Raw genomic sequence first — 10,033 nt, 5'->3', positions numbered from 1 at the left:
TATATATATAATATTTGTTAAAGACTTATCTTTATGTATAAAGACACTTAAAAATATAAATGGTCTCATTCAGAAGTAAATAATGTTTAATGTATCCAATAAACGTTTGATTGAATAGAATTTTATTCGAAAGCATTTGAAATTGTAGAAGATTGATTATAGAAACATCTGTAACAACATATTAAAAATTATTTCATTTAACTTCACATTAACAATTGATACATATATTATACACATATATAATTTCGCGTAGTATAGTAATTCATATGATACATGTTAAAAATGATCGATTTCATATAATTTGCTGAAACTGAGTAGGCACTTGAGAGTTTTATTCTCCTGAGAGCGCCCAGCGAAAATTCCACTGTACTCCTGATATTAAGATTGAAAGTTTTATTTTCTTAACATAATTCTGGATAGTATAATTCTTAAACGGACATGCTTAAGTTTGTATTTCGTCCCTACATACCGTTAAATATTATCTGATTGTGAATCATAATCGTACGATATAGAGATAGTTCCAATGACAGGAAGAAAACTAACTTAGAAGTATATAAGCTGCAGTATAACTGCGATTATATATTCGTATAAATTTATAACTCTCTATTCCACAATTAATATAGTAAAGTATTAAAAGTCATGAAATTTATGTCGAGTAACGCTGCTTTTATAGCGTAAGTAAATTTATAATTCCGATGTAATTAATAAATTTTGCGAGCTATTTGAACAATCGCAATAAACAATACATCTCTTCTTTTTTTTTAAGAATCATTGAAAGAACATTATTTATATAAGGGACGGCCTGACGCGAAGTAACATGTTGCAAAACCCCCCAAGGACTCAATCTCGCATGGACAAATCCCGTATAATTGCGCAACCCTAATCGCAATCACTTAGCCACACCTGGGTTATCCATTTTGCGAACTCGTCGCTGGCACAATTTAATCAATTAATTTAATTAACTGTCATATGGCGTAAACGGATTTCATCAGGAAGTGCTCAATCGCTTTCCTCTTCCTGCAGAAATCCATCCGGCATGTAATCAGGTATTGCGATTGCAACGAGGACATGCAAACAAACGTTGCTAATACGAGACATTTTTCCGTCAAACGGAAATTTGCGAATCGTCGAAAATTCTAATAGGACTACGATCGCATAGCAGGAACCGCACGTCGGTCCTCGTACTTCGATAACAATCGATCCGCATCGCGATGGCATAGATCCTCCTAGATCCTCTGTATAGATCCCGCTGAATAACGAACGATCGTTCCGTCCTCTCCAGGGAAGCGAATCAATCCGCTTGCGAAACCGCGGAAAGTGCCGTTGAATCTGATGACGATCTCCATCGCGTGGCATCGATGCAAACGACTCGTTTTTACTGAAATTGAAAGGCGCGAACAATTCATAGCCGCGCGATCGCGCGAATTCGAAACAATATCGAAACTTAACAAAACAATTATGTGACACTTCGTGTATATTACAAAATATATATTATATAAAACAATTGTCGCGCTTGATAAATTAAAATCAAATCGTTCGTTTCATAAAAGAGATTTATGTATGATGATTGAGAAACTGACAAAAAAAATGGTACTATTATTTATATTACTAATTAAAATAGTAATAATGCAGAATTTCTTGCTATGGAAGTCATTTATAAAATACAAAGACGTAAGAAATATATTTAGTTTTTAGAATAAAGGCAATAGCCTTCGTGAGAAGAATCCACACAAAATTTAAAAATTGATAAGAAAAGAATATTTAAATTTCAACATCTCCAAATTCTGAACACGTGAACACATAAACTTTTTCAATTATTCAGTTCGTTTGCAGGCTGTGTATTGCTGGGAATTCGTGCGCGATTCAACGAAAAAGATTGTCTTGTCGTAGCTCGATTCAGCGACGAAACTAGGCCGCATACGTCAGAGAAAGCCGACGCAAATCCGAAAAAATTGCCTGTACTCAGAACTCATCCGGTGGTCCTAGGCCGCGAATGGGCGTTTTCAGCTTCATACGTATTTCAAGGTGGCAAACGAAGCGAACGTAATCTCGAAAAATTGTCTTACGCCCACTGGCCAATTGTAAATCACCTTTCCTCCGGACTAACCTTGATCGTCAATTCGCCTCCGAACAATTCGATTGGTTTACTTTTTAACATGATCTTCTCGCTATATCTTAAGAAAGAAAAAGAACAAGAGGTTAATTATAAACGCGAGAAGTTAAAATAAATATTCCAAGTAGGAACTCGAAAAGTTTTACACTCCATCGTTGAAGATTACAGAACATGTATTTCCTTTTATATTTATTTAAAAAGTATAGAATAATCTCTACGTTAATAATTGAAAATGCCACATGATATTAAACAAAGAATAACTAAGAAAATTGTTACCCAGCAAAATAAAGTTGCTTCAAATAAACAAGTAAACTCCAATCACAAAATTAAAGTAGTTTTATTCAATTTCAATTATCATTTCCCAATCACCAAGTAAGGTATCTTAATTTATTGAAACCGATCGATATTCGAGGGTAGTAGCGTGAATCGTCGGAAGTGAATGCGAATAGATTCTGTAAGCAAAACTAGTGATTCGTGAATTCAATGTATACTTGCAGATATACTTGCAATCGCAATGTATGTAATTTAGTGAGATTGAAGTAGTAAATAACATAGCTCGAGAGTACATTCGAAACAGATCGATTTCGATTTCTAAATTTTATGGATGTATAATATAATAAAACAAAAGCGACATTATTTCACGGAAAATAAAGCTAACTCACAAAAAATCTCTTCAAAGTAGAATTTTTCAAAATAATATTCAAAATTCAAAGAATTTTCAATTAATTTTAAATACCCATTTTAATAATAATATCAAATTTTCCATTTTTTATTACTATTATATATATATATATCTACGTGCAAAATATTTGAAAATCCATTCACTTCTATTATACAGTTTATTATAATTTAGTGGATTTCAACTAAATCTACAAAATAATATCATGATAAACACTACACAAAAATACTAAAAATAATACGTTCTCTGGATAAATAAACGACCATACGCGCGATTTTTTGCAATATCACTTACGGGACTTCCGAAACGTGCGAAATAGAACAATCGAAAGATCACGCGTATATCACGGACTAACATGATCCACGACTACTTCCGGTGGTTCGCGCTGCGCCCTTTTAAGATTCATGATTGATGATGGCTCACCGTTGCTTCGACCGTGGTCGGCCGTGGTTCGTTCATCGGGTTCAGCGAGCACAGGTGTGGAGAAGGACGACGGTGAGTTTATAGGTGAGTGGTGGTGTGATAATGCGTGGCTAGCGCATCGCACACGGACGATCGTGATCGGTTCTCGTGATCGTCGTAATTCAAACGGTCTCCGATACCGGGAGCGGTGGCTGCCCACCGGAAGTAGTCATGGCGGGCGCGGTGTTGGCGGTGTTGGTGGGGGCTGGAAGTGGCTGTAGGGCCTGCATGTCGCAGATGTGGGAATCGCGCTTCTTTAGGTCCTGGAACAAGTGGCATTTCGGATATGTATGAATTTTCTCTTTCTATCATCCTTCCCTTTCATCATTTATTCTTCATTCTTCTACTCTCTCTCTCCCTCTCTCCTTCCTTCCCTCCCTCCCCTCCCCCCCTCTCTCTCTTTCTCTCTCTCATTCTTTTTCAATTTTCTCGCATTTTCTCATTCACTCTTACATTTTCGCCACTTTTACTCCACTTCTCACTCAATTGGTCTAGCTTCTAATCTCTAGACCCAGACTAAGCAATTACATTATGTCTACCCTGTCCCTCTCTTCTCTCTTCTTCTTGCTCCTCTCGTTCTCCTCGGGAAAGAAAAGTGATCATCAATGTTACAACCAAATTGAGATGTTGGTCATACAAATTTACATTGCAATTTCGAGGTTCTTTGATAATTTACCTCTACTGAGTGAAATGAACTGTCGCAAGCTGATAATCGACTTCAAATGAGAGCAAGACGCAAGTGAATCTTCCGAGGGCGAGGGAGGTGATCGGGAAAAATATTTCAGATGACTTCCGTCCCGATAAAAGAGACAGAAGAGCAAAGAGAGATTAAGAGACGAGGGTGAAGAGGACGGAACGAAAAAAGAATTATGCGTGCATACAAAAAGAAACATGCGACGATGCGACATGTATGTACGAGCGAAAACAATCGAGAGGAAATCAGGGTGCGAAGCAAATTACGACAATACAATAAGAAGGATAATAACAACAATAACAAGACAACAATAATAAGAATAATACATTCCATTAAATGTAGAACATGAAGATAGAAGGAAGCAAACAGTGTACGGAATCAAACTAATGTAAGACGAGAAGTACAGACTCTTGTATAACACATAACACGTAATGCATAAGAAAATTAACCAATCAAAGTCCTTCGTTTCCTTCCTTTCAAATAAAGAACTCGTGATTAATTGAATTTTTTATGCCTTATATGTTATACTTTATGCAAAAGTCTGTGCTTTCCACTTAAGACACTTCGCTGATACCAAAATGGTACTCGATACATAACAATATTGTTTAATTTAACTCAAACGCACAATTTAAGCTACTATAAATTATTCTCTCGAAAATAACGTAGACTTCTTCATTTATTAAATTAATAGTATATAGATATTAATAGTATAGATTTAGGCTAATACGATTGTCACAAAGTTAATCACAAATTGAAAAGCTTTAAAAAGCTTTAAGAATAAATTGGCGTCATTTTTGCAAATTAGCCTAACAATTTCAGTTTCCGATTTGATTTTAAATGTTATATTCAAAAAATACGTGCGAGGTAGAGACTTTTATGTAGGTCTCAATAAAAATAAAACATGCGATAAGTTTCTGAAATGCAGTCGTAACTTATGAGTAATAAATAATTATCATGCCTGCATATTATATTAAAACTATATTGATAAACTGGAGTATAAGGCTACTGTAATTTTTCTTTGAGCTCATCTTATACAAGAATAATCAGAGCAAAACTGTCGTATCTTTCCAGAAATTGAAACACCTTAGAGCAAGATCGGTCTTACAAGATAGAAGAATCGTGAGCGAAGAATCGAAATCGTTTTTATCAGCCGCATGCGAAGTGCGTTATACATCTCACAAGCGCAGATCATAAATTGAACAACTCCTGATAATCGCAGCGTAACAGTTGCAAGCAATCATTATACTTTACGTAGTTTCTAAGTCGAGTTTATAACTCGTCCTGGCTGCATGACCCTCTCGAGCATTAATCGTACGTAGAACTTTACCGCAGTAATCACAGTTAATGTGTTGCGCTTAACACTAGCACTTTCTGTGCTACGTCTTTCATGATTAATAACAGCAGATCGGTCTTATCTCAGACGTTTAATTATACCATTAGTAATAAGGCAGTGTAGTGGTAATTACAAATCGATTTCATAATTGCTAGCATGAATGCACTGAGATAACGATCGGCTAGAGAAAGGTTAAGCGGAATATAATTAATTATCGCACGATTTCTTCCTGTCTTACAATATATTTTGACTATTAAGTAAAGTCTCCAGAAATTCTTACAAAGAAATTGAACTATTTTTTAAATTTTACGTACATCGTGTTGCATGTAACTTTAAACGTGTTAAAAAAGTTGTAAGATATCTAGAAACTTCAATAACGCCTGTAAAATTTTTTAGAAAATATGAGAGTAAGTTTCTGCTAAGGAAACAAGTTTTCGAAAATACGATAAATGTTAAAGCAGTTTTAAAATTGTGGTAGAGATGTTTAAATCAGTGATGATCAATCTTTAAAACTGCAATCGCAGATTTCTTTTATATAAAGAGCGACTCGCTTAAGTTAATTAATCCTGTTTAAATATATATTTAAATGTTTAAATATATATTTATTTCTTATTGTCTTTTATTTTAAGTTTATGATAAATTAGATAATATATAAGAGAGACATAGAAGTTGTGTGACGTACTCATCGAATTAAGCTATGACGTAGACACGATTGATGCTCTATATTTCATCTTACATTTTTAATATAATCCATATATTACATCTTTGTTAATAGTTCCAAAGAATACTCAAATAGAAATTTGAACTGTGCAACGTATATCTATCGTCATTTCTTATTTAGATTTGTAAGCCAATTTTATACATACTTTCTTAAAGAAGCAAGCTAAAAATGTTTGAGAACACTGTACACGTGCCAACTACCACGTGAAGATTTATGCGGTATAGATATGCAAAGGATATTTTTACATAACCATTAAATATTAAAATATCCCTCCCTATATCCACATCCTGGAGATTTGTTAACCGCTGTCATTATTTACTGTAGTTAAAAATATGTTTGATATGAAAACGAAGTTACGCAAAGTTTAATAACATTATTTAAGAAATGGATGCACGAGTGGAACATACATTCATATGACGTTTTTTTTACTTACTTTTAATGTATAAATTTGCTCTTGAAATATTGACATGCATTTATAAATCACCTTTATACAATTTTTATCAATTCAGAGTTCAAATAAAACACTGTTAGATATTTCATTGTAATTTCGATGTAATTTTCATATCAAACAATATTGAATATCAATAATAAAATAAATAAATAAGGCTCTAAAAATAAATCAATAATAAGTAAGAGTTATAAAAAATCGATGAAATCCCACATATGAATGTTGGTGAATTTATGACTTAAAAATTACATAAACCCAAAACTGCAGACGTTTTAACCAACATTTTTGATCTTCCACAACTAATACAAGATCAATTGTATAATAAATGTCATTAAAATCTCCAACAAATATTTTTAACTTGTAACTAATACATATTAATACTATTATTTCATTGAATCTTGAATTAAAACATAAAGATGCACAGAATAAATTAAGACAGTCATCCTACTATCGCAAAGATACCGATGTCCAATGTAACATTGACAAAGTGTTAGATAACAATGGTCAAATGATAAAAAATCATTGTAAAAGATCAGCAGTCAATAAAATAAAGATGACGCTATTACAGATAAGCATCAATTATCGATAACGCAATAAAATATGTGTAAAACATATTCAAAATATATAAATAATTAATTAATTGCAAACTTACGCAAAACTTACGTTAATATATAACCAGCAATATTTGCAACAATCGATAAGAGATATTATAACAAAAATAATAGAACATATGTCGCAAAAATTAAACAAGGTTAAATAATTAAAAACGTTTGAAGTATATACATAAATAAACAATAATGAAATAATAATAAAGCCAAGAAGCAAGAAAACTGTTAGAATCACTGATAATCATTATAAAGGTTGTCAAGAAAATTTAATATTGTTTATATTATGTTATAATATTACTGTACTAAATTTCAAAATAATTATTCATTCAATACATTATAAAAATTCGGCATTACTCTGCTTGCTTATCGACGATTTAGACTTGCGCAAACTGCAATGCAGTAAATTCTATGTTAGTTTAACTTAAGACGTGTGGGTCGACCTTCCGCGACATGTCGCAGCACGTGCGACATTAACCCCTCACAATCGCACGACTGAAAAATGTCCACAATAATGCCATTACTTTACAAGTCTTGATAATTTCACCATTGCGAGGCTTCACGTTACGCCGCAATTATATGCACGCACGCGTAAGTGCATTAAATCGCGAAACGTCCCGAGATCGAGTGGATGTATCGAATTGACGCTTGTGCAGTAACGTGTCCGAGAAGTAAGTGAAATACTCATCTGAACCTAAAACAATTTCTAGAGAAATCTTAAATTTTCCACAAAAAAATGAAGAATATAGCTAGAATAAGTAATAATATTGAGCAGAACATAACAGCATTAATTATCTTTTTTCATTTTCAAAACCTTGTTTTAAAAAACTTAATCTCTTGGTCATAACATAGCATGCAAAAGAAATAAACAATTTTTCCCAATTTGAATCATGATATGCAAAAAATTTATAAAATTAAAAATAAAACAAGGGCTACGAGCTAAACTAGATCTTAATGCTGGATTAATTACAAAAACATAAGTTTATTAAAACAAATGTTTCGATTCCTATTGGATTATTCTCAATGTTGAAATTAATACAATTTAAAATCAACGACTCATTTGAAAAACAATAATTTGCCAATACATATGATGATTTAAATGGTAAATGTAATAAAATATAAATTCATCATCGTATATGTACAATTTCGTGGATGGTCGTGAGTATTATTTAATATGTAAACGTGAAGAAATAGATGATAATATTCGGATAAAATATAGATACATTACAACGCATGATAGTCATAAGTGAACTTAAAAAAATGCAGTCGCAACGCGCATGTGGTTCTGAATGCACTCTCAAACTGACAAATGGACCAATTCTAAATATTGTCTGTTAACTGGTAGTGCAATATTTAAGAGTAACATTTAAATACGGAAAAATTGAGATATCTTGAGATTCAGAATTCATCTCATTAGTAAAGACAAATCTAATCTAAAAAAATTTATATATATATATACATATGTATGTATAGTATATTAATTTATAAGGCGATAAAATATAATTGCACATAGTAATGAGTACATTCCAATTATTTACAAATTATATCTTGTCGCTTTATAAATAGGTACATTATTTACGCACTGACAATTGCGGAAGCTCATATAGACATTTTATTTATATTTGATTTAGTCTTGAAGACACAGAATTATTAGTATTTTAATAATTAACGTCATTATTTAGAAGCAATGTCATCTATATTTATTAACTATAACTGTAATTTAACTAAATTATTTAATATAGCAATAGTATATCATATTAAATCATTTCTTCATTAAATAATTTAATTTTTTAATTAAACAATCTTGTTCTAAATTATTTAATTTTTTTCTGCTTTTATTGGATTGGATGATAAATCATAGAAAAATCTTATGGGGCAAAATCATCAAATTAAACTAAAAATAAATCGTTATTTTTATTTGAAAAGAAAATAAGAGTACAAGAATTAAAAATAAAAAAAAATTATGACAAAGCTGTTTGCATCTCTCATTTCTCTCACGGCATATAAATGTTCAGAGATATTCGAGGCACATTCTTCTAATAATACCCGACAAATTTATTAAAGCAGCAAAACGCAGAGCAGCTTGCATGGAAGTGCCCTCATTATATATCTTTGGATACGACGCAATACAGACTGAAATTAGTTCTATATGAAACAGTAATAAAATACATAAGCACTTCATATGTAGAAAAAGAATAAATTAATAAAAATAATTTAAATAAATTCAAATTAATAAAAATAATAAAAATTACTGAGACAACGCACGTCTTCGTGCGCAAAAGAGCAGACAGGCGCAAGGAATATAGAAACAAAAATCGGCTTGAATTTTAATGCTCGAAAACACAATTATACAAATATATGCGACGCACAGAGTGTCCTACGAAGACTCCGACAAAAACTTCACTATATTTAATATTATTATTTAGCCGATTTAGTGCATAAGCTTAATTAAAAAGTAATCAATAAAATTAAAAAAGAAGCAAATAAAAGCAATTTTGTAAAAATTTAATATTTAAAAAAATTTTGACAACTTTACGCATATATAAAAAATATGCATTGTAATTTATATTGCAATTTGATATTGTAGATACTTTGTATGTACATTCAAAATACCGATATGAGCATAATCTGCGATAAAATCAATACAATATAATCCGCCTGTAATAAATTTATTACATATAAATGTAAATGTACAAAGCGTAATCGATGAACGTAATGTAAGCGTATTAAATCGAATATTCGCATTATTTCTGGGTGTATTGCTTAATAGCGCTAATGCTCTTTCTATACTGCCAATGCTTTTTTTGCAGTGAGCGCAAAAGCAAGTATTTAAATCAGATGTTTGCAAAAAAATTACAAGTATTAAAGCATTCATATAAACTTGTATTAAGACATTCATATAAAACATTAAATCTTTCAAGATTAATAGCAAATTTCTCTATAACATCATAATATATACATATGCAATATGCGTAATA

The 10,033-nt window shown here is 31.6% G+C and overlaps 1 protein-coding gene across 3 annotated transcripts in view; it reads right to left on the bottom strand.

Moving 5' to 3' along the window:
• Nucleotides 1-3,359: 3,359 nt before the first annotated feature.
• Nucleotides 3,360-10,033, bottom strand: part of LOC108755070 (potassium voltage-gated channel protein Shal) — a 98,884-nt gene continuing 92,210 nt past the window's right edge. For all 3 annotated transcript variants that reach the window (XM_018497831.1, XM_018497830.1, XM_018497825.1), the window contains one exon: nt 3,360-3,517. In XM_018497831.1, the coding sequence (XP_018353333.1) occupies nt 3,377-3,517 (141 nt within the window). In that variant the 3' untranslated portion in view covers nt 3,360-3,376. The remainder of the gene's footprint in view (nt 3,518-10,033) is intronic.

Source organism: Trachymyrmex septentrionalis, unplaced genomic scaffold (assembly GCF_001594115.1).
Source record: "Trachymyrmex septentrionalis isolate Tsep2-gDNA-1 unplaced genomic scaffold, Tsep1.0 scaffold83, whole genome shotgun sequence".
In the NCBI taxonomy this organism is placed as follows: domain Eukaryota; kingdom Metazoa; phylum Arthropoda; class Insecta; order Hymenoptera; family Formicidae; genus Trachymyrmex; species Trachymyrmex septentrionalis.
Note: the sequence above shows the minus strand (reverse complement) of the source record. Positions and strands in the feature narration are given on the sequence as shown.